The sequence below is a fragment of the Episyrphus balteatus genome, chromosome 1 (genome assembly GCF_945859705.1).
Source record: "Episyrphus balteatus chromosome 1, idEpiBalt1.1, whole genome shotgun sequence".
Lineage (NCBI taxonomy): Eukaryota > Metazoa > Arthropoda > Insecta > Diptera > Syrphidae > Episyrphus > Episyrphus balteatus.
Window position 1 is genome coordinate 135,837,427 of NC_079134.1, and position 27,202 is coordinate 135,864,628.

Sequence of the window (27,202 nt, forward strand, 5' to 3'; positions counted from 1 at the left end):
TAATTTAATAATTACTCTTCTTCTTCATCTTCCTTTTCTCATTTTCACGAAAATGACTTATTATTCAAAATTTAAAACTTTTTTCAAATTCATTTCAAAATTGTTGGAAAATCAATTTTAGAGCCAAAATAATCAAACCTAAATGATAAAGATTTAATTTACAAACAACTTCTTAAAAAATAGTTAACACTCTGGTCATAAAAGTACCTTCTATTAAATTTCAAGTATTTTCTTTTTTTTAAAACTGGTCATAAAAATGATATAAACTTTACGAACTATACAATCTAGAATTTATAGGTCACCCAATTTTTCTTCATATATAGAAATTTGTTCCTAAACCATCAGAGCTATTAGGATTCTTGACTAAAGAAAGAGGGTTTTTTTCCGGTTTCACAACATGTATAATAACTGTCGCATGGTTTAATACAACAAGTACTTCTAAATTTAATTTAGACACCATATTTAGAGATGTTTACATCAACCATATACAAATTCATGTATATTTTATATTACCTATCCACAAAACAAAATTATCTTCTCTCTCTGAAAAAGTTCCCTTCAAAAATTATGGTCACGAACCTTCTATAATTTAATGAAGGTAATAACTCCAATTTGCCCCGAATCCAATTATACCAAAACCTATAAGGACTTTAGCTCCGTCCTCTCCAACAAAAAGGACTTTTCTCTCTTTTTCTCCGGTCCGCGTATATTTTGTATAAAGCTACTTGCTGATGTATATATTTTTGGGGAGCAATGGAAAATATTCTTCAATCTAATAACCCTCTAAAAATGAGTTTTAACCACGTTTTCAAAAGCTTCTATATAGATGACTTTATAGATATAACAGAGATGACTGCCTTTTCCTATATTATGGCTTGCAGAAAGGAATATTGCTGCAACCGCAACGACATAATAGCATAAAAGTGGGTGGTGGCGGTGGCGCCCTCTACTTAAATGGGGAAATGAAAGACCTTCCCTTAACCCAACATTTTTAAGCTCGTACTCTCGTACTCTATGTTGAAATATTACACACATGTGGTTTTCAATTTCCTGTTCGTAACTAGCTTCCTCGTGCTCGTGGTGGTAGTTGGTTGAAAGTTTAGATAGATATTGGAGGGATAAGTGTTTGAAAGAACAGGGAACTCCGTGTTGTTCCACAGATACATTATCTTTCTTGTTTAATGCGTTAAGAGGCCGTGTAAACTATTCATTTGAGTGTAGGACTTATTGTTAAAACTTCGGACTCAACTCGATTCTCGCTCGGGGAGACAAATTAATTCACTTATATGTCAAAAGATTTACGAAAAACATATACGAGAACGACGAGAAGTAAAACTATCTCCCAGATATATACATTAACTTCCTCCATTAAAAAGATTGGACAGACCATGATAGAAAGCCTGAAGGGTTTTGAGGCAAAACATTGGAATTCTTAACCGATTTGTCTATTTTTGTTTTGTTTATGTTGATGATGAAGGGAGCTTAAGTCTTTGAACGTATACAACAACGTTGTCAATGTCCGACGTTAATCTCACAAATTCTAAGCAGGGATTACTCTACAATTTATTCCCTAGGGAATGTGTGAGTGTGTGTTTGTGTGGAGTAAAAGCACTCAGAAAAATTCCATCGAACGAACTTTTGTGTATCAATTACATTTGAAGTGGGTGGCTCAATGGAACACTGCGCTTAACGATCGAAAACGGCCTATAAAAGCCTTTTAGGAATATGGCACGCGAGTATAACACTTCTTCCCCTAAAAAAACTTATCGATGGGTAGTAAAAAAAAATAAAAGAACGTAAAAAAGCCATGTGGCTTCGTAAGATATCCGTCTGTTTTGTGAGGAAAAAAAAAAGGAAGAAAGAGAGTTATCCATCCGAAAAAAAGGATATAATTGTCAGTTAGTCAGTTATAGGATATATATTTTTTAACCGAAAATAAATTCTCCCTCACATAACTTTGCTACTCTCTCCCTCTGGATAGAAGAATGAAAAAAAAAAAAAAATAACTTCAGGAAATTAACAAGACAAAAATAACACACATTTCATTTATGGCATGCTGCTGCCTGTTTTTGTACATATGTGGTATGTGGTTGTTTACGGGCCTATACGTCGTCGTCGTCGTCTGCCACCCCCCAGACCATGGCTTGAAAATATTTCAACAAAGAGTATACATTTCCTCTGCGTAATTGAATTGAATTCCAATGAAGAGGAAGAGCAGGGGGAATCCTGGTATAGTGCGCTAAGCAGGATTTAAGCAGCAAAAGGAGTTCAGAAAATCATGGCGTTTATTTTCTCGAGGATGCGGCATGAGGCTAAACTAAAAAAAAAAACCTAAGTGAGAGTATTTTTGGGGGTGAGTGGTTTTGAGCCATGTTAAAGGGTGGTTTAAATGTTTTTTACGTCCTTGTCGAAGACGACGACAACAAGACGCCCAACATTATACTCACACACTCATAATAGCGAGCGTTGAAGTGAAATTTATTTGAAATAGGACCTTGTTGAGGGTGTGTATGTCGTTGTCGGTAAAGCTGCTTTTGCTGTGATTTTGCAAAAAGGATTCAATAATAGTACCCAAAGGAATAATTGTGGGTATAGATAGCGAATTGAATACCCCCTTTTTTGAGACTAGAATAAGGTCACAGATAAACACTATGAATTAGATATTTTCATCAATGCTACACGATATGGAGAACATGAGGCTTCACCAAACGATGACGATGGATTTGGGATGATATTGTATACAGACACGCATCATTTTCTAACTTGATTGGACATTTCTATTCTTCCGGGCATTTTTGTGTAAATAATGAAGATAAACTTGTGGGTTCAGGTTGAGGGGTTTTAACATTCATATTTGAATGGGAGATTCTTTATGAGTTTTTAATGAAGGTAAAAAGAATCCTTTTTATAAACATTTTTGAAATTTTGTTAGGAACGCACATAATTTGTATGTTAACGAAACATTTGAATGTTGAAAGTCAATGTTGAACTATAGATGGGGACTGCAAAAGAGAAAAGGATGGAAATCATAACCATGGGCCAAATTTCTATCTTCTTAGAAAAATTAAATTGCAATGGCAGGCTTATGAAAAATTGCGTTTTATCCAGAAACTTTGCGGATCAATACCTAAATGAACTATTAGAATTGGAGATTAGAAACGTTATTGATTTTGTAAACGTGAAGAAATGCCTAAAATCGTACTTTAGCTACTTTTAAATTGATTATTTTTGAAGCGAACATTTCTTTAGTATCGAAGTGATTTGAAACACTCATGAAACGAAAAAGCGACAGGAAAAATCAATTGATTATAACTTTTTTGTTTTAATAGATAGATGAATGAAATTTATACTGTAGATAGGTAATAGAATTAACTATAACTGTACAAAATTTCAATCAATTTTATTTTCAAAATCTTGAGATAACGGTGAAAAGATGTTCTTTTTCTAAACACGTTATATCTTTTGATCTAGAGCACATAAAATTCGATTGACCTTTAATAGGCATACTGATAATATTACCTATATTACCTTTCATTTGATATATCACACATAACAGTACGTACTCTGCAAGTTACACAATCTTAAATTGAAAAAATTGAAAAATACCAGCCACCAGTGGAAGTATGTACTACAATCTCAGTTTGAAATTTCGACATATTGGCTGTACAAAATTGTAACTTTTTTCCTAGATGTCGTACAAGTATGATTGAAACATCATATTAAAGCTTAAATAATAAGCTTTCAGATGATATAATAGGTTGTTTTCTAAAAAAAAATTGAACTTTAAGGTGATGGAAGTAAAAAAAGTTAGATATTTTAGATTTTTTTTTTAAGAATAACAATAATTTTTTAACGTTTCACTTCTTCCACGTGTGAATTGCACACATGATTTTTTTTAATCCAGGAAATGTTCAGCTTATATAGGGCATTTTATAAAAATGGAAGAATTTTAAAGTAATTAAATTTAAGGCAGTTTTGACCCCCAAAGGAAGCCACAAAATTTCTTGTATAAAAAAAAATATTTTTTTTTTTTTGAAAATCGTTAGGTATACCTATGTACGTACATATAAAAAATTGACAAAAATTTAAAACAAAATCTCAAAAAAAAACTCAGCGGCCCTTTTTCAAAAAATTTATTTTTTAAAAATTTGAAAATTTTATTAGGTAAACGTAAATTTTTTTTGTTGAAATACATTAGAAAGTTAGAAATTAAGAAAACGTTTCTAAGGCAGGTATACCGGTAGTAATAGTTAAAACAAATTTTTATGTGTATTTTATTTGCCACATCTGTTTTTGAGAAAAACAATATTTTCCATTTTGGTCATCTAGCAAGAACCCTTAATTTTGGATCTTAACAATTTTCAATTTTCCCTTTATGGAATCACAAAAAGTCTTAACGTAACGAAGTTTAATATTAATCTTGAAGTGGGTTTCTGCTGAAATTTCATTTGAAGAAACTTCTAAATAATGTTTTCGTGGTAACCAACGCCCAACACAGAGAGGAAATAAATATTTTTATATTACATTAGAGTCAGCAGCATATATCACATCTTTATCAGCGTTCAAATTAGTCATTAACTGAACTTGAAAAATAAAAAATATAGACAAAATAAACTATCCATATAGTCCCTCGAAATGATGAGAATCAACAAGAACGAGTCCGATTTTTGTTAGTTTAAGTGTTTCTTTCGAATTTTAAGTCAAACTTGATCGATTTTAACCACTTACCTATATTAAATTTTTTGTTATTGAAGTTAAATCCTGATTTTAAAATTTAATAACACTATGATAAAAATCTTTCCATAGAAATCTTTCAATAATATAAAATATATTAGGTAGGTATTTAAATGTTTTTAGGTAGGTATTATTTTTTTTTATGTTTCGCGTGCAAGACTCAAATTATATCATTCTCAAACTATTATGAAGCAATGACTGTTTCGCAAAATAATATCATTATAAGCCATGAAAAAAAAATGTATATATGATAAACTTTTTTTTCTCTATTGTTGAATTCCTACAAAAAAATTACTTCGACCACCCAACAATTTTTCCAATTACACATTTATTTTGAATTTTCGTTTTTTTTTTTTTTTGTTTTCTTCTAAAAGAGCAAACACAATCCGATGAATTTATTGAGACATCAAAATCTCTTAAAACGGACTTCATGTATACAGTGTATAGTAATTTTAAGCTGCACTCAACGAATAAAAATGGAGAAACCCTTTCGTTTTATCGTTCATAGGTTTTCTTATACAGCACTTACCTTCACCCATTAATGGATTCCCACCTTGTGCCTATAGCTAGAGACCAACTAGATAATGCTTTAGCCATGAGCATAAAATTAACAATCAACATTTACACTCTGTGTTAATTGATTATATCTAGTCGAATTATATTGGAAGTTGGGATTAAAATATTTGATAAAAAAAGAATTTAAGTCCAAAACGCATATATTTTAAATATTTAAAAAATGCCTGAAACAAGTCATATTTCCAATATTTTTGAAATCCTCACAAAAAATAAGATCTAATCCATATTTAGGCAATTCAAAAAAAAAATAATAAAAAAAAAATGTTGTACATCTAGGTAATCCAAGTCTAATGTCCCGGAGTGTATGCATAAACAATCAACAAAAAATGCAAAAACATAAACAAAAAAAAAAACCATATATGCATCGCCATCGATTCTAATTAAAACCATAAAATGGATACCCCAAGGTGGCCTTATCCAAATGCACAGATATACACACATTCATCCAAAACCCTAAGGTTTCGAAATGGCAATGGATTTCCTTATCCCCATCAGAGTTTGCTACACCACCTTAGCACTCTTATTTTTTGTTTTAACTGGTTAATTGTTGCTAAAGTAACGAACAAGACTTAAGACGTCTTATCGAATTACTTGTCTGACAAGACTTTAGCTTTATGTCTGGCCAATGCAAATGGGATTATCATTGAAGAAAAAGAAGAAAAATAAAGAAACTTAAACAAAAACATACAAAAAAAGTTCAAGGGATGACACGGAACGGGACATTATTATTTGTGTGTCGTCAATCGATCATTTTGTTTTTTTTTTTTTTAAGTTTTCAGTTTTTATGCACTTTTGATGGATAAGAAAAATTGTATAATCATCCATCTTCCTTGAAAAGAAGATATATAAAATTGTGTAGAAAAAAAAAAAAAAAAACTAAAGCAAAAGCGAAATAATTGAAAAAGTATGTGCAGCAGCTGATAAAAGTTGTGATTCGCGATGATAAGAAAAACATGAAGAGAGAGAATTGAAAACTTTAAGATACAGAGAGTTCCAGACAATTTTAGATAAGCTTTACAAAGCTCCTTAAAAACTCATTCAAACTAAAAATATTCTGCAAAATAAAACATCCAGAGCTCTCATAAACCCTAAACAGACAAAACCCCAAAAAATAAAACTCACAGATCACAGTCGATAAACAAAAAAAAATTCTTAAAACGAATCTCGAAATATGAGTCCATTATTTCAATTTTGGAAATTAATCCTATTTTCGAAATAATTTCGAAATATTATGTTTTCAAGCCTTAACATTTCAGGATTGCACTTTCAGGCTTTTGAATTTTCTCAATATGTGATTTTGGGGATTTTTGCTTCACTAGATTTTTGTGCTTTTTGTGTTTTTGATTTCGAATTTTTCGTGATACCAATCCCTTAAAAAAATGTACAAGCTTTGCAACACCGAATTTCGAATCCAATAAATCCAAAATCTCCAAAATCAAGAATTGTAATGAAAAAATCAAAATTTATTAAATGTATACAAAATCTTTAAACACTAAAATCCAAAATACTAAAATCAAAATTGTGAAAACGCAAAATCAAAATCCCAAATGTCAAAAACCTAAAATCCAACAAAAAAAAAAAACGGATTCCGAAAACAAAAGCTCACATTATGATATAAAATGAAAAAAATTCTGGCAAGTTGTTTTAAAAAATGTTGAGTTTTAGGGATTTTGAATTTTCTGCATTTTGCATCTTGGATAAAAAAAAAATCTATATGAGTGCCATTTTCAAAATCTATATCAAAATCCTACAAATCCAAAATAATGAAAATCCGAAAAAAGTCCTATAGAGCTAAAAAATTGAAAAATTCTAAAGTTGAAGCCATAATCCTTAAGACAGAAAATGAAAAATTGAAAAACATCCAAAACCATACATCCCGTCCGAATATGTTTTCAAAATTTAGTAATTTTAGCAATTATAAGATTATTTTCATTTTGAGTTTTTAGTTCTAGGAGATTTCGGAATTGTTTTCATTTTCAATCTTGAATATTTCAAATCTTTCTTTCAGGTTTTCGAGATAACCTCAAAAAATGTCACGAAAACAAAAACAAAATTTCTCTGATCTGGATGTGCGAATATGTTAATCATACAGTTTTTGGATCGCTGAATCCAGATTTGAAGTCAATTTCGCCCTATCACGTCAGGTTTCTGAGATATCCTCTAAAAAATGTCAAAACCAAGAAAACAAAAGATCTTATCTGGGGTTGCGACTAAGTTTTTCATATACTTTTTGGGTCGCTAAAACCGAATCGGAAGTCTATTTTGCCTTATCACGTCAGGTTTTTGAAATATCCTCAAAAAATTTCTAAACTCAAAAAAAAAGTTCTCATCTGACATTTTTTGAGGATATCTCAAAAACCTGACGTGATACGGCAAAATAGACTTCGGATTCGGTTTTAGCAACCTGTATGAAAAACCTAGACGCAACGCCAGGTAAGAAATTTTGCTTTTTTTGGTTTTGACATTTTTTTGAGGATATCTCAGAAACCTGACGTGATAGGGCGCAATTGACTTCGAATCTGGATTCAGCGATCCAAAAACTATATGAAAAACCTAGTCGCAACCACGGGTCAGAACTTTTATTTGTTTTTGTGTTATTAAAAAATCTAATAAAACACTGATTGCTGAAAAATTGATTTCCAAAATCCCAAAATATTGTAACAATTAGGTAGTGTAGGTACTTAATGCAATATTTTAGGGAGGAAAAAACCCTAAATCAAAAATTAACTGAATTCCTCAACAAATACAAAAAAATAGAAATTTTAATAAATTTCGGAGGGTTAAAATTTCTAATTTTTTTTTTTTAATTTGTTGAGGAATTCAGTTAATTTATTATGAAGGGTTTTTTGGACCTTAAAATTTTGCATTTAGTAGTCTAATTATCAGGTTTCATTTCCAATTTTCCAGATATTGATCTTTAGAACTTTCAAGATTTTTAAAATCACTGATCTTTGGGTTTAGAGTAAGCAAACATTTTCTGAATGTTGGACTTTTTGGATCTTGTATTAAAATTGACACGCATCCAGTAGATCAAATTTTGCGAATTTAATTAAAACCTGAAATCAAAAAAAAAAAAAAAAAACTCAAAATCTACAAAACTTAATAATCTCGTGATGTTTTTTTTTTCTGGAACACCCTATACGGCAAAATAATTACTAAAACGAACTAAAAAAATAAACTAATCTAAAAATTAAAATTGCAATCTCATTTTTTTTAAAGCAATTAAAAACTAAAAACAAAATAAATAAACAAACAAAAAAAAATTACTCACGTTATTAACTTTATCCTGCAACCGAATGAGTGCCTCTTCAAGTTCGATAATCCGCTCTTCCAAGACCTCCTGCGGAGATAAGAAATTGCGTTTCGTTTGTAAATAAAAAAATGATTGCAATGTCACGAATGCCGATTGTAAGTAAAAATGTATTGTGTGTTTTATGTTTTTATGTATTTTATGATATAAAAAATATAATAAAGAAAAGTAAATATAGTTTTTTTTTTTATAAATATAAATTCAAATAATAGATAGATTAACTTAAATTGAGTACTAAAGTGGTAGTGGTGGTTTATGGAAGAGAAAGTTAGTGTGATTTGTGAGGAAATGTTGATATCTACAAAAAAGTATAATAAGGTGCATGGTGCAGTGCATCAATGTCGGGGAGGACAGAATAAAAGCAATGTGATGGATAAATGACTTTTAGATTGAGTTAATGGAAAAAAAGGCTGATTTATGTAGATGGCGAATGTGCGACTGGCGCTGCAGTTAAATTGTAATTAATTTGTAGCGGAGTTTTTTTTTTATGTCACAAAAAAGCTTTCAGGCACAGGTTAATTATTTTAGTTTTAATAATTGATTTCCTGGTTTTACTCACTAAATTTAAACACTCGGTGCAAACACAACGGAAAGCGAGTTAATAACAAATAAAGCTATTATTGAATTGAAATCGAAAAAAAACTGCAAACAAAAATCCTGATATATAATTTATAAGCTGTTAAGAACTAGAAGATAAAATTCATATTAAAATCTACATTATGTATGTAGACATGTAGAGCAACTTGTTAAGACTAAATAAATATAAATAAAATACTGTTGTAAAAGAATTTTCTTATTTCGGTACAATATGAGATTATGATGTAGATCAATCTACAAACAAAAAATCATTTTAAAATTAAGGCCCAATACTTTTTAAAGACAAATTTTCAGGAGCACCATTTTATGTTCGATACTTGAAAAATTATTTTCATATTTTCAAACTTCGATTGCAAAATAATTTTTGATATCTCAAAGATGAAGTTAGTTTTTATTCAAAAAACATTTTTTTGAGCTAATATTTCAGTGCTGAGAGTTGACTGAGATTTAAATGGGAACTTTTTAAACGTGCAAGGTGCAACTTAGAATAACTGAAATAAATTATTAGAGTATTAAATTTGTATTTGTAAAGTTATCAAAAAGGTATATTGAATTCAACGTGTGAAAACTGAAAATATTAAAATAACATTTCCACTATCATAAAGAACATGAAATTAGAACATATCGTATATGTCAGTGCTACGCCAAAGTCACATAATTAAAAACCTTCTTTTTGGAAAAAAAAGTTTTAGTTAAAAAATTCAGTAAAAATGTAAAAGTTAATAGAAAATTTTCAAGGATGGCAAGTACATATGTATTTTAAGCACTAAAAGGAGTGCACGAAAAAAATTTTTTTTAAAACAAAGCTTAGTCAGTAAAAAATATTCGTCAATAACTAGGAGATTGACGGTTGTTTTAAGCTAGAAAACATTGTTTAAATAAAAAAAAAGATTTTTTTGTACACACTTTTGCACACTTTTGCACAATTTTGAAAATATTCTATAGAATTTTTAAGTCTTACCAAAATTTTTACTTAAAAAATAACTTGTAATTTATGGATATTTTGCATGGAAACATTAAAAATTAATTCGGCATGGGTAAAGTATAAGTATAATTATAGAAAGAGACTTAAGACCATGGGAATATTTTTTTCAATTTATTGGTATCCATTTGAGGTCGAAGAGGGATATTCCATAGTGCATATTCGAGTACATCGCTTTTATTTATTGCTCCTTACAGTCAAAAACACAACAATATTATAGCCTATAGCTTAGTAGTTTGGTTTTTAACACCGTTTTTTAAATCAAAGATTTTATCATTTTCGGACATACATTTTCAGCCCAATATTGTCAAAAATTTTAAAAATTAAATCGCTGAAGACCCCGATTTTTCAGTTTTTGATTTTATTCTCAAAGACAGTTGGAAGGAAGTTGGGGCAAGACCGTTTATGGGGGCAAGACCCCGTTTTTGTAACATGTTGTATGAAAAAATTTAATTGGCAGGAACTTGTAATCTAAAATAAATGGTTTCTTGTAAGATCGATTATGCCTGTAAGTACCTATGAGCAAGTTTGGTTGAAATCCCGAAAAGTTATAGTAAGTTTTGTGATTTTTTATCAAATCGTCATGTAACGTGTGAAAATAAATTTGTACTTTTTTAAATGAAATATTTAAAAGTCTTAACTTTTTCTTTTTGAAGTGAAAACATCTTTAGTATCGTAGTGATTTGAAACAAGATGAAACGAAAACGCGACACGACTTCAACTTGTTATAACTTTTTTGTTTTAATAGATAGATGAATGAAATTTGTACTGTAGATAGGTAATTAAATAAATTATAATTGTACAAAATTTCAATTAATTTCATATTCAAAATTCGGAGATACGGGAAAAAGATGTTCTTTTCCAACACACGTTATATCTTTTGATCTAGTGCACATACAAATTTGATTTAACTTTAATACGCATGCTGATAACATAACCTTTTATTTGATATATCACACATAACGTTACGTGCTCTACAAGTTACACAATCTTAAATTGAAAAAATTGAAACATACCTCAAAATACCTGTGGAGATCTGTTGGCGATGACCAGCTACCAGTGTAGGAAGTACCGTAATCTCAGTCTGGAAATTCGACATGGTTGACTTTAAAAAAATCTAACTTATCTTGTAGACATCTTTGAAATAAGATTCATACATCATTATACAAGGTGAAACAATAAGCTTTCACATGGTATAAAATTTTTTATAGGTTGTCAAACAAAATAATTGATTTAATAGCATGAGAACATAAAAATAAATGTTTTTTTTGCTTTTTGGATGAAATTTCGAGTTTAAAAAATTCTAGCTCTTTTTGTAGATATCTCATAGACTTGATCGATATATATATTTTGAGCTAAGACAATAAGCTTTCAGATAGTGTACAAATTTGTACAGGTTGTTAGGGGAAAAAATGGATTTAATAACGTGAGAAGATAAAAATACGTGTTTTTTCGTTTTTTTTTTTATGGAAATTGATCGTGTTCAAAAAATTCTAGCTCTTTTTGTAGATGTCTCATAGACCTGATCGATATATATATTTTGAGCTTTCAGATGATGTAAAATTTATATAGGTTGTCATATAAAAAACATGGATTTGAAGGTGATAGATTAAAATAGGTAGATTTTTTCTATTTTTTTTTTTTTGCAAGACAGATGATTTCTTAAGGTTTCACTTCTACCACGTGTTAATTGCACACATGATTTTTTTTTTGTAATAAAAGTTGGAAACCGACGAAAATATAGTATACGTTTGTGATTATTGCAAAAAGATTCCATATTTTAAGATAAAAACGGTTTTACTGTCAACAGAAGGTTAACTAGTTCCAACATTTGTACATGTTTTTTGCATATCAACCCTTATGAAAATTGCAACATTTAAGACATCGAAGGAGAGCTCGATCTTTAATTTCAAATCAAAAAAACAAAAGTGCATTTCACTTTTCACCACATAGCTCGATACACGATAGTTTTAATATGAAAAATAATTTATACATAATATAATAATGAAGAAAAAGTTAGAAAGAAAAGAAAAAAAAACATAATTTTTAATCAACAGCAAAACTATTGTCAACCAACGGTAGAGTGAAAAAAATTGGCATCGACGTTTAACTTATTAAAATTCATGCATTTACCTATTTTTGAAGGTCGTGATACCTGCATTTTATCAAAAATTAGTTTGTCAAAGGTTTTTATAAAACTGAGTCTTTCAGTGCTAAAATCAACAAAGACTGGCGAATTTGGGTAGTTTTTGGCAACTTTGACAATACCTACACATAAGAAGGTGTGCTAAATTCAGAACTACCATTTTTAAAGCACGGTCTTCTCTTTTAGAAACTTCAAGGTTGCTGATTAACGTTATGCAAAAAATAAACATTAATATTTTATGTCTTAAGATCTACTCCTTACAGTGACTATATCAAAAAGGTTTTTTTACTGTAAATGAACAGAGTTCATAAATGCCGAAATAAGTGTTTTATGTGTGCGTAATTTAAATAGAACGAAATATTTTATCTAGGAGTCAACCTTGAAAATGGTTGTCCTATTTTGATGAGGCCAAAATAGGTTACCCAAAAAAAAAAAGTTTTCGTGAACTATTTTTTATTAGTTTAGAAATTTTTACAAATGTGTTTCTTTTTTGTAATTTCTTTCATGTTTTAATTAAATTAATTTTTGTGCTCTTAGGGAAACAAAATGCAACAAAAAACGCCAACCTATAAATTTTTTTACATGACCACAACCACATGTTTATAGAAAACAAATTTTGAGGTCTTTTAAAGAGAAGTAGGTTACAACAATAACAAAACTATATCAAATATCCTGTCAATAAATATGTAAAGCCTTCTCAAATGCGTACCTACTTACATACTTTTTACTTAAAGAAGCAATAAAAGTCTTGATGAATCAAATCAAGAGCCCCTGACTTAAAGACTTAAGATCAATGATCTTGCATAGTGACTACTACAAGTAGTTGAAACTCAACTCTTTTCAATGGTTGGTATAGTCATCATAATCCCATCAGGAAATCTTATCCCTACTAACTTGTTCTCTTCTCTTATGAATATGAATATACACAAATGTACAGCTCTAAAGCTACTACTCCAAATCCATTGAAACAACTTCAAGCTCACTGCTACTCGTACTCCTAAATCTCAACATCACACACCATAAAAGATCGCGTGGCAACATGAAAATCACCTTCGCAAAACCCCAAGTGCACACATTCATTGAACTTGATCCTCCAGTATGAAAAGTCCGTATATCATCATTATTATCATCTTCACCATCGTCAACCAAACGAAACCAAAGTTTTATAAGAATATGTGCATGATGAGTGCACTCACTGTGTGTGCACCAGTGCACCATGTTGATGATGCCAAAAGGGTGCTCAAGTAACCGCAACATTTTACACGAAATCCAATCTTGGACATTGAGAACAACAGTACTATAATATTCTATTCCTTTTCAAGACATGCGAGAGGTAGGTACCCTGATTCCCCTTCTTGACAAAAAAAAAATAAAGAAGACTCTAAAGAATAAGTCGGATTGTGAATCGGATTTCATTTATGAGAGATTCAGTCTACAACAACAACAACAACAATAAAAAACTGAAACGAAAGACTTGTCCATAGGACTTGGTAAACTTATAGATCATCATCATCATCTGCGTCATCGTTGTCATGAAAATATAAGGCCTGAAACTGCAGACTGAGACTAAAAGACTTGAGGAGGTACCACACCGCAAATCTCCTCCTGGTTGACATGGTCGAGAAGTTTTTTAAACCCCCCATTCCCCCCCTTTATCTCTTTCAAGCTTGAACAATGTTACAATGCAGTCCGTGAAAAGATGTTTATTCGCCTTAGTTGGACTTCCACGACTCTGGTTATAGCTTCTGTATTTGTCTTTTGTCGAACGATCTATATATCCAACCCAAGGGGACAACAACAGTCCCCACTATAATGTGAGTATAGAGTCCCGATTTAATGCTCAGATGCACTAGAGGCATATTATACATGGAAGAAGCTAGTTGTAGTGTTGTAGATTTTAGTTAAGTGAATTGTTTCAAAGCACACACACACACAGATACAAATGGCATAGCAAAGACTAAATGCACTTTTGAACGACATAATGCTGCCTTGAGATACGATGACGATACAACGATATGAACTGAACTAAGAGCTCCAGATAATTGGAAATGATTTTTTAATTCGGCACTCAAAATTGGACGTTATGTCATGAGATAGTAATTCAATTGACTTTTCTCTGTCTCTCTCTCTCTTTGGTCGATGATTTTCAAATGGTCCTTTAAAGCAAGATGTGGAGATACATCAGAGAAGAAGAAGAACCCTTTGGGAACTAAGTATATAAAATAAAGGGTCGTAGTTGTGAAACTTTTAAAAGGGTAAAAGAGGTGTTTTTTTAAAATTTCATTAAGTTTTGAGAATTCCAGAACATCCTGCTTTGCACTAACAATTTATAACAAAAAATCTATCTAAAAGTCTTTAGAATGCATGATTGGAGATAAGAAATGGTTTGTCTCGTTTCTATTCGCTAAGACACATTATACCAGTTTATACCATTTACCACTCAAATATTAATAGCTTTGTAACGCTTTAGTTCAAAACGATTAAGACATCTCCACTTGCCATAACAAAATAAATACATAAACAAATCATAGGAACTCTAATTTATACCAGTTTATACCACTTATTACTAAATGCAATAATATCTGAATACACTTAAGATTTAAATTATATACAAAGTTCCCATGAAAAATGTTAAGATTTTTAAATATATTTTGCATTTTATGCCAATTTATACCACTTTATACCAATTAAAAAGCATAAAGTAAAAACTCCAATTTACTAAATTCCATGTATTATTTATTACTTTATCATTTCAGGAGTAGTACATTTTTTAAATCTGTATTTCATTATTAATATTTTTGCTTTGACTGGTATCTTATTGGTATAAAATACCATACATTTAGTAAAAAATTAATAAGTATAGGAAAATTTGGGATACATTTTCATTTTAGATTATTTCACAATCTTAGCATAATTTTATAATTCGACCAATTTTTTGCTTTGTCGATTGGCTTTTTTTTTTGTTTAATTTTAAACAAAATCTTTGCAGTTAAATATTTATTCGTATAAAAGAGACTCACATATCTGGTAAATAGTACTAAAACTTAAAAACTAGCTAAAAATATAAAATTGCATTAGTTTTTCATGTCAAGAGGTTAGTAATTATGGATTTATTTTTAAAATTACTGTAAAATGGTATAAATTAAATTTAATAAGTATAAATGAAAATATTGAATACGAAGAAGTTGCTTTTCTGTAATTCAGATCAGAAAAATTTCAAACAAATATGATAATTATAATGCGATTTCGTCCTTACACCAAATGCTAATTGGTATAAGATTGCAAAAATTGGTCTAAAACACAAAAGGTATTGTAAATCTTTGAGTATTTTGTTATTCTGCAAAATGATACTTTCTTGTGAAATTGAAGTTAATCGTAACGCAGTTTTCTTGATTGGTAAATGGTATAAAACTATGTATAAAAGTTGTAGTTTCTAGTTAATTCCAAGGCGTAATAAACATATCCTTTCAGTCGTACTGTAATTTGTAAATGGTATAAAATTGTATAGAGAAAAAAAAAAAACAAATGCAAAACATACAATTATTTCGGCATTTTCCTATAATTTGAAATTAAAACAGGTCCAATACATATTTCCGTATGTAGTATGAGAGGAATGGTAATTGGTATAAATTTGTAGAAACTTCAAAATATTTAGATAATTGTGTAGCATTGATGTAACCTGTTTGATATGTTTATAATTTTGGTAGAAATTTATCCACAAATTCTTGTTTATATATTTATTGGTATTCGGCACAAGAATGTACATGATTGGTATAAAACTCAAAATATAAAAAAACGATTATTTTGCTATGTAATACGTTGTAGAACACCTATGTTCACTTTTTAGAAATGTATCAACCAAAAATGTTATACAAAAAAATGCAAATTTATGCAGCAATTTTAGTCGTAAATTCAATGATATAAAATGGTATAAACAAATACTAAAGCTTACTGCTTATTAAAACGAAATATAGTTAAAGCTGAGTAGAAAATAAAACAACGAGTTTTTGGCATTTTCTGCAATGAATGGTATAAACTAGTTAAATTGATATGTAAAATATTAATAATTGTTTTCTGTCTTTGGAAAACTTTGCACAAAATAAACACAACTTGTTGGATAATATATTCAGCATATTAAAACAATATTATATTTTTCTTGATTGGTATAAAAATAAATTTGACTTATTTTTTAAAGTAAAATAAACAAAATTAAGATATAAAATTAAATGAACACATAAATAAATATATTTTTGCATATAAACTGATTGGTATAAACTGGTAAAAGATACCTAACAAATGTAAATTTTTTAGTTCAAACTACGTTATACCACAAAATGCAGTTTAAGAAGAGAAGAAAGAAACATATTATATTTTTGCATTCCCTACTTTTGCTGGTATAAGCTTGTAGAATAGATATACCAAATTACGACTGAATGGTATAAAATAGATTTAGCGTTTGTTTCGCTTACATTCTTAAATTTTTGTGGTTGATGGCATAATATACTCTTAGTTTTTTTTTTAATTTAAAAGTCGCCTATACACCTCCCTAGATCACGTCCTTGCTATTGGTTGTGTATAGTGTAAATGAAAGGATCCTAACTTTCTTGATGGAATTGATAGATTCCGTATAGGATATTTTTTTATTTTCTGATGTTTCTTTTTCCTTTCTTTAATTAACAAAGAGAAGCAAAAAATTTATCGAACGTTGTGCTGTGGTTAGTGGAATTTTAAGTGCTCCTTACTCTGACATGGTCTTTAGTGTCTGGGTAAAGTCGACATTTCCACCTTTCACTTGTGCTTGTATATGTTGTAAAGGAAGAACCCATTGCGCTAGTGGTGCTGTTGCAGCAGCTATAAAATGTATGTTGTGCAAATTATTCAACTTACTAAGTGGAGTAATGAAATTTTTGTTTTAATTACTTCCTTCAAAAAGCAGTCATCAGGTAGATAGTACAAGTAGCATGATGGCATAGTTATGCTTTAGTATCAGAGGAAAATAATTTACAAAGAGCTGAAAGTAACAACTTTTGAGGGAAAGTTTTTTTTTGTGTTGAAGATAAAATTTTGATGGAAAGATGGTAGCAAAAAGGAAAAAATGCACTTCAAGGTTTTTGAATGTTTAATTTAATTTTAAATATTTGCAGCTTGTTACTGAAAATGAAAATGAGGATGAACTTTTCAGAATGCACTTGAGTGTGTCAATATTTGATACTGTCAGTGAGAAAGTTCAAGATTTTTTAAAACACTGGAATGAAGTTGAAGTTTACGTATTGAAAAACGGTTGGAGAACTTTAAAAACTTTAAAAAATCAAAAGAGTTCCTGTTGGCAGACAACTCATACCACTTTTTCTGTCGTTTTCTTCTCCTACCATAATCACTTTTACACCATCTTGTTTCAATTGCTTTTGTAACAATTTTTTTTTCTCTAACCCTTTGTTTCATCAACATCAAGTAATGTTCATTTATGGAAATAAAATAAAACCAAAGAAAGAAAAAAGGTAACAGAATATCAAAAAGACTTGAACAAAAAAAAAGAAATAAAAATCCCACAAGAACAGTTGTTAGCTGTTCATTTAATATGCGAATATTTTTATTTGCCCATCTTCTAACCAACCAACGAACCAAAGAACCACTCGTCATCCGTTGCAGTATTTTTAAAACAGGTAACATTTTCTACCTCTATATTACATAGAAATATAGTAGAACCACCATCATCTCATACTCATCACATCCTTTCCTTCTAACGTCTTTCGAGTTATTCGACGTTGGAACTCAATACAAACGAACGACAATGACAACTACTGCAGAATCATGGAAAAGTTTTTTTTTTTTTTTATTTTTTACATTTTTATAGTTCTGTGTGTTAAGTTGGAGAGAATAATGAACCGACAGGTGCAAAAATCTTTGAAAGAATTGTAAGTAGTCAAGGATGTAAAGATGCAAGTTTAGAAAGCCCAAGAGGTCTTGTCTCAACGTAAACTTATGAAAAATTAAATATTCTAGTTTTATTAATCCTTAAAGAAGGATAAACCTGTTTGATTATTTTTTTTTTCAATTTGGCATTTTTTTTTAAATTAGAATTTTTTGAGACATTTTCAAGTATCCATTCCTTGTATTTTACATTTATAAGAAATCATGAAAACATCTTTTTAAATAGTTTTGAGCTCAAAAGAAAGTGCCATTTAATTTTTTGTAAATTCAGAATTTTTAGAAAAAAAAAAAACTGAAAAAATTAAAAAACAACATTCTTATAATACAAACATTTCAAAACATTTTTCAAAAAAAAAAATAAAACAAAAAAGCGTTCAAAAAATATTATTTTGTCATATTTTGTCATTTTGTCATATTTTGACCGTTATTTTGGTAAAAAAAAATAAATTTCTGAATTATTCAATGCACTTTCTGCATTAAAAAAACTGCACTCAAAATAAAACTTTTATTGCAAATATATTGAATTTTTCAAACCTACGATCTTGACAAGATAACACTGGTCTGCAAGGAAATCCTTCTTTCAATAAAACTTTACTTTTCTAATTTCCGAATCCGAAGTAAGAATTGACCTAGCATTACACGTTTTTTTTAGATATTCCCGTTAAAAAATCTCAAAAACCCATTTTTTTGCTGTTTTCCAAGAAATATTTTGGCATAATGTAATCTTTTTCAAATAAAATTGTTACGGTTTATGAAAGAACTTATTTTTTTCTTTCAAATGCAGTTTCAATCTTCTCAATATCTCTTTTCTTCTCCGAGATATCTTAATTTAAGTAAGTTTAGTAGGTTTGGCATATCTTACCATAAAGAAACTGATCTCTAAATATTAATATATCTTTCTTCCTAGAACAAAAGTAGAAAGACTTTTATAATGGATTTTAGTGTGCTGATTTTGAATCTGAACTCAACAAATTTCGGTCAGCTCTGGTTTTTGAAATATAGTAGTTTTTTTTTGAGATTTTCTAAAAAAAAAAAACTTGATTTTGTGGTACTTCAATGCGAATGTTTCAAAATCCTGACGTGATAGAATTTTTATGACTTTGGATTCTAACTCAGCACAATAAAAACTATAAGAAAAGTATACTTTTGTTTCTAGGAGAAACAAATCTGAAGCTTTAAAAGGCAGTTTATCGAATGGTTTATTACAAATAAGATATTTCTAAATAGAAAAATAGTATATAAAATTACAAAACACGTAAAAATTTTGTTTAATGTATTTTATTATGGTTTTCTTTACATATCTGACTTTTTAAATAAAATGTGCGTTGATGTAAGATTTACTAAAAAAGTGAAGGATTTCGATATTTCTGCTTTTTTTGTCAATCAGTATTTTAAAATATGAGTAAACATTAATGTAAGAGGACATATTTGGTGTCAATCGATAGGTTATATTATGAGGAATAAGTCCTTCAAATTTGAGCTCAATGCGAAAAATAGTTTTAATTTTAAACAAATTCAAACTAATCTAAATGAATGATTTTTTAGAAACTACCCACATTTTTCAAAAATAATTTTTACAAAAATGGTACCTGATAGAATTTTCCTGAAACCAGATTTAGATTCAGGAAAGTCTAATCTTTCATAATATTAAAAAATTATTTGAAGTACATACCTAATTGATAATGTATATAAAATTAAATGGTAACCAAGCTTTATGAATTTTTTTTGAGGGTATTTAAATTATACACAAAAAAATTAAATTTTCGAATAATGAGCTTTTTTAAATAACGATATCTTCCAAACCATTAAGAAAAGTAAGAAAAGTGTCATCATTTTCTGTAGACAACTAGGGTCTGTTTTAAAAACTTAAAAATTGTAATTAAAAGCGCTTTTTACAAAATTTTCGAAAAATCATTGATTCTTTTGATTTGCTGACTTTTTTGTACATTTTGTTTGGGTCATTTTGTTTAATTTTTTTAAATTAAATGAAGTTAAAAGCTGTTACGTTTCTTATGGACACTTAAGATTCTTGGTTTTAGATTCTTGAATTATGCAACATTTTCACAAAGTTTACAAATTTTTTAGTAATGTGAAACCTTTTTCATGGATACTTTTTTTTTTAATTTATTCTTTGTTTATTTTTCAAAAGAAACAACTGCTTTTTTTTAGTGGTGTTTGTATTTCATTTAAAAATCATCCTTTAAATTTACTTTGCCAACCAATTTTGTTATGAACTCTTTTAAGCCTTTTTTTTATTACAAATCAAACACTTTTTCCTCCTATTTTTTTAGGATTTTGCATTAAAAACTGGTTTAAATTTGTTCACTTTGAGCTTAATTTTGAAGTAAAAAAATCATAAATATTATTTGATGCAACTAATATTTGTTCAAAATGTAACTATGCAACTCAAACTATAAAGCGCAACAGCATTTTGAACAAAACTATCTGGGGGTTTTTGTTTTTCTGGTTGTGGGGATTGTTGAATCGCAGATGGATGCCCGTAGAATTCTTGATTGTGTACGCGCGTTTTTTTCAAATGAAGTAAAAGAAAAAAAAAACCCAACACAATGCCGATAGGTATAAGTGCCTACACATGGAGCTACGAGCAATACACGACAACTAAAACAACAACAACACCAACAAAACTAACGACGAAGACGACCAGAAACGCAGTCGTTCATGAGAATAATACGCCAGCCAAGGAAGAAAAATCCAGATAAATTGTTCGTAGACAAAAAAAAAAAAACTAACTTGCAGACAGACTAGGAGGAGGGACAGGGTGGTGTAGAAAAAGGACCAGAAGCATTCAAGTGAAAACCATCTCACTATCGTTAACATTGTCTATTCTTTATCTCGTACTCGTATTCTCTCGTTGTAGGTAGGTTAGGTGTTCTGGGTACGATACGAATACTGCGACATTTCTAGAATTCAATGAGAGTCTTTTTACTTTTTTTTTTTTAAATTGTGTTTAGCAAAAACATAACTACTATCTACCTATATTTTTATGCAATTTCATTGCAATAGAAGACTTAAATTTATTCTGCGTGCCTGCGAGTGTTCAAATGAATAACCATTTTTAGGACTTTATGACTTTTTGTAATTTGTTATTTAAAAAGATTTTTTTATTAAGACTAAACTTTAGAAAGTTGTAGAAGAACATAGACGGGTTTCTAAGGACATACAAATTTACAAATGTATGTACATTTTATAAAAGTCAAAGAAAACGGTTGAAATAACGAAAAAATATAGTTTTGCGATTTTTGGAAAAAATTGATGTTTTAACAATCATATCTTTAAATTTTGAATCAAAAAAACTATATATTAAAGTCGACCACACACTGATTTTGAATATGAATAAAATGTTTTCACACAATAGTAATAGATACCTAATATTTAAATATATTTACGTGGGCTTATGGGAATTGAAAAGTGTTCATTTTGTGTAAATCATACAATTTATAGAAAAATGACCATAAAACAAAATTTTCTAATCGTGATAACACATGTTGTTGTAGGAGTTGACAAATATGACCCACCTACTTATAAGCTCAAAAATTAAATGTGTAGGTATACCTAATTTAAATTTATTGTAAAATAATAACTTGCATCATGTATTGACAAGAAAGAATATGACACCCACACAATAGCAATAAGCATCAAAATAACGTTTGGATTTAATTTTGGGATTCATTCGGAGATGACATTATGGCCTGTCAACGAGTATTTTATATGTATAAAATAAAATAAAAATATTATGAATTAATACTATAGTTAAAGACATTATTTTAATACTTTATACTTTATATTTTCTACTTTCGACCACCAAAAATTAAACAGAAAATGATAATAATGTCGATTACCATTTTGACCATTTAAATTCGAATAAAGGTATTCGATTTTATTTCCTAAATGAAAAAGTTATTTTCGATTTTTTTACCAGCTATTCTATTGTTGCCTTGTCGCCATGTAGTCATGTCACCATGTCAATATGTCGCCATGTCGCACAGTGGTTCCCAGATGGAAAAAACCCAAAAAAGTGAAACAATTTTTTCAATTTTTTTGATTTGGTTTTTTGATTAAAAATATATTTAAATACAGAATGCAATCAATTTTAATTTTTTGCATAGCCTGGGTCCCGAGTATACTTAGCTCAAACTAGATTCCTTTATATTTTGGAAATTTCGTTCTTTTTTTCTGCAACTTTTGACGAATTTTTTTTAAGAATAGACCTTTTTTTTTTAAAGTATGTAGTGTTGTTAATGGTATGTTTGTCCTTAAGTCTACATTTACCGTTTGTTGAATTTGCTTTTGAATCAGAAAAACCAGAATATTATATGAAGAAACCTCTAGAGCGAATAGTTTTTACTCTTTGTCGGCCTATAAAAAAAAGCTCCACGATGCTCCACGTTCATTTTAGTATTAATTTATAGCTTGTGATATATACTATTTATGGTGTAAAAACAAATGACCCATATTGACCCATTCTCCTGTAAGAGCTTCTTGAGTGTAGCAATGCGTTTCACTCAAACAGCACTTGAAATTGGCTTTTGGTATTACCGTTTCTAATTTAACGGCTTTTTTTGTATAATAAAGTGGTTTACATTATAAGAGGTCTATGTAGTCATCACTGATAAACCAAAAAATAAAGAAAAATCAAAAATTTTCAAAAAAAGGGAAAATATCAAAAAACGGTATAAATTTAACTTTTTTTTTGAAAACTTTTAATTTTCTTTGGTTTATCTAAAATTTAAACGGTATGTTTTAATAAAATATTGAAATAAACTCAAACGAATTTAATTTTGCTCATAATCAACCATAGTTATAAAATAGCGGCACATTTTCAAAGAAACCGTAAAAAGGCCTATTTTGATAGCTTTTCTAAAATGATCTCAAATGTAAGAAAACATTTTTTTTTAACAAAGTAAACTTAATTTATTTGTAGAGAATTAAATAAAGTTTTCAAATGTATCCTTAAATTCTCTGTAAGGTGATCCGTTGTTGAGATATTGATAGTCAAAGTCAAAACTATGGTTTTTGGTTTGCAGTCTAAAAAAAATCATAGAAGTTTGAAACAAAAAGAATTTTAAAGCCAAATAAATAGCCTTTCTAAAAATGATAATCATTTTTTCGCAAAAAATGTTCCCACTTTTTTTAGAGAAAAGTAAAAACAAAACAAATTTGGAAAATTTTGGTATTTGAATAATTCCAGATCTAGTTATTTTACCATTAGAAATAAAATATTTAGTTTTTAAATCCTAAAACTAGACGAATGTAGCTTTCACATGCTTTTTGTTTTGTCATGATATGATCATTTTTTACTGAGATACCTATCGAAAATCACTAAAAAAATCACTAAAAAATCACAATTTTTTGGGCTAGTAAGTAAGTAGTAAGGTGCTATAATAATTCTGAAACTTTTTAGTTATTTGCTTTCTCAAAACTTTCTTTGTATTCAGTTTTAATTAAGTTTTAAAAGTATAAGAGAAATTCACATCACAAAAAAACAAGAAAAGGAAACAAAAATAATGAATATACTCGTATTAATCAATACAACTTTTGAAAAAATGAGTAATTTTAAAGTACGACGCACAAATTTTTGATCACGATGAGAATTCGTTTTATTTAATTTATATACCAAATTTCAATTAAATCGGTCCACCCGTTCAGTTTTTATAGGTTTTTTCCACTTCCTCAAAGTAGGGAACCACTGTGTGTCGCCTTGTCGCCATGTCGTATTTATCAAAATTGCAAACCCTACGTTCTTTTCACTTTTTTCTAGATTTCTCAAAAAGTGTTTTCATAAGTGTTTTTATTTCCTTGCAAAAAAATCAAAAAACTATTTAATTACACTACAACGTTTCGGAGATGGTTATCTCTTTTTTCAGGTAATAATTTGCTTACAAATCCTAATGAAGGAGATTACCATCTCCGAAACGTTGTTCCGAAAAATGGTCGTAGACTTCAAATCTAAGCACCCCCTACAATAGGCATGTCAAACTCAATGGTTACTAGGGGCCAAAACAGCGAAATGTTAATTTTTATGGGCCGCAAAAAACAGTTAAACCAAATTTTTTATAAAACAGATTTATAAAAATAAGAAGAATGGTAACATTAATGTCAAAAAACCGTTTTCCAATGTTTTCAGATTTCAACAATTTTGTACTAAGCCATTTTTCGGTCAATTTCAGATTGTTTTACAGTTCTAAACAGAAGAGTACTTGTTCTTTTTTTAAATATTTTTATTATGCTCAAGCATCTAATTGGGTGTAGATTTTATGGGCTGAATCTTTAAGTACAAAATTTTTTCACAGTTTTTTAGAGTTCGGAGACCTTTTTAAGCTACATTTTTTGATTTGGAAAACATGTGCTCGCATCGACAGCTTCTGCGAAACTTGCAAACAATTTAATAGGTATGGCAGTTTTAAATTGTCCCAAATCTGACTGAAAAATACTTATACAATTCGGTCATATCCACTTCACAGAAATCGCATTCCTCCATTTCCATATCATTCGCCATCATTCTATTTTAATGGAAAAAATCAAAGAAAATGAAGGGTACTTGCCTTTCTGGTATCCCAAAAAGCTAAGTTGCATTTGAATGCAGGCATTTATGATTCAACCTATAGTTGGGTTAAATCAGAAAGTTCACTTCCTAAATCACTTTAAGAAATCACAGAGCTTCCTTCCATGATTTAAGCCATAAGATTTTATATTTTATATTTATTATTTTCATATTTATATTATTTATTTGTTCATTAAAAAAATATGTGAATGTGCGTTCAACAGAAAATATAAATCATAACCTTAAGGTCAAAATTATTAAAAATGTCGAGGGCCGCAAAGTTATTCGTTGTGGGCCGCATGCGGCCCGCGGGCCGCGAGTTTGACATGCCTGCCCTACAACATATCCAAAATTTAGATTTCTCGGTTCATTTGCATTTCTAAGTCGTTTTTTTCCGACGAAATGACTGGACTTATTTCCAATTTTGTTTTCACAAATGAACGCAGGTACTTAGTTCGATGAAATATAAAAGAGTTGAGAAGCAAACTTGAATAATCATCAAATAGAGCATTTTGCATTTTGATTATTATAAAACAATTTATAAAACATAATAATAAAACATAAAAGGTAAACCCCACATGTGGAGCCTTATGGTGAAGTGAAAGTGAAGAAGAGATATGATTTCATTCAAGGTCATTACAATCCTCGAAAAGAAGAATGAATTTTTTTTCGAAATTGTCCAATTATTATGGTTGTGACATAACTTAAATTGATTCCTTCGTCAACACTCAGAATAGAGATGCAATATTTCAAAGGTTCATAACACTCACACCTAAAAAGTGCTGGGGGTTATATTTATTATAAATGACAAAAATTTTTTAAGAAAAAAAAAAAAAAATAACGCTGAACGCCATGCGGAAAGGTTAAACAATAAAAAATACCTAAAAAAGTGAGTTGCGTATTTTAGTATCGATCGCTTTTCTATCTCATAATAAAACTTTTAAGAATATCTACCGCGTATCGAAATATATTTATGAGAAAGTTTTCAATAAAGATTAGACATCATCGGTTGATTTTCAGTGTGTGAATAATAAATAAATTGGTTTATTGATTGAATCATTAAGAACTGTTGTTTAGATAATTTACCCATTGAAACTCAAATAACAGTAACCACACATAAAACTCACCTTAAAAATAGTCCCTAAACACTCCTTTTCATTACAAATTTCTTTAGAAATAATTTCTAAAATACCATAAAAATAAATACAAAGAACGTCTATTTTGTGTAGGTTGATTAAAAAAATAAACTATAAAGTTTGAAATTTTATACTTCACTTCCCACCGTTGTAAAATTTCTTAAATCAACCAACCATTTTACTATCGGTAAGATCAATCAAAAACTATATCTCTCTCTCTTTAAAAAAAAAAAAAACAACAAACATAAAAATTAACTCCAAATTACTTAATTTGCATAAAATAACTTTTGTATAAATATCGAATTACTGTTTACGTTTAATGACAAACAAAAAAACCAACTAAACTAACCAAAAAAAAAAAAAAAAAACTGCGGGTAAAGTGTTTTGTTTTATCTTCATCTTTTTCGTATTTAACTTGTGTGTATTATTTTTGTAAGCGTAGGCTTTATTTTTATGGTCAATTGAGAACAATTTTATATCTTTTCTTCATAATCTTAACGCTAAAGTTTAAGTATTAATGAATGTGATATAGCTGCTATGTGTTAAGATATTAAAATGTGTGTAGTCGGTGTTTTTTTTTTTTTATTTAACAGATTCTGTGTCAATCTGACAGCTATCTGCATTGTAAGCCGGATAATAAAGAAAGAAAAAAAAACAGAAAATTAAATTAAATCGGATTTTTATTTTGTGCCATGGATATCAAGTGTAACTAATCCATTAAATTGAGGGTTATTCAAGTAGATTGGGATGTCAAACTTTTTCATTCTCAAGACAGTGAAGGGTTTAAGAAAGGAATCATTCTAAATTTTTGATTTTATTTAATTTTCTGTTGAAATCAGTTATAAATAAATTGCACGACTGGGGTCGCACGTACTTGCTCTTATGCTTAAAGTAACTATAATGTTAAAGCTTTTTGTTCAAGAAATTTAAAATTTGATATTTTGAAGAAATTTCATAAGTAGTATAAAAAAATTAAATCTTTTTTTATAATTAATTAAACTCCGTTTTAAATTATCTTAAAAAAAAAAAACAAATATGCCATTTTATTTCTTGTATAAAAAGGTATTTTTAGAAAAAAATTTCGAAAATTGTAGGAGCCGTTTTAAAAAAAAATAATTTTTTATGTATAAAAATTTTTTAACATTTTTCAAAAAAAAAGTTGGTATGCCATTTTGAAGAAATAATTAATTTACACATAAAAACTAAATTTCAAAATTTTTCATTAATT

At 28.9% G+C, this 27,202-nt stretch overlaps 1 protein-coding gene across 4 annotated transcripts in view; it reads right to left on the reverse strand.

Annotated features, from left to right (window-relative positions):
- The window catches only part of LOC129921028 (uncharacterized), a 239,081-nt gene that overhangs the window by 71,584 nt on the left and 140,295 nt on the right, over positions 1 to 27,202 (reverse strand). For 3 of the 4 annotated variants that reach the window (XM_056002646.1, XM_056002648.1, XM_056002647.1), the window contains one exon: positions 8,582 to 8,650. The exons of the other annotated variant lie outside the window; for it this stretch is intronic. In XM_056002646.1, coding sequence (XP_055858621.1) covers positions 8,582 to 8,650 — 69 coding nt within the window. The remainder of the gene's footprint in view (positions 1 to 8,581; positions 8,651 to 27,202) is intronic. 4 annotated transcript variants of the gene reach the window in all.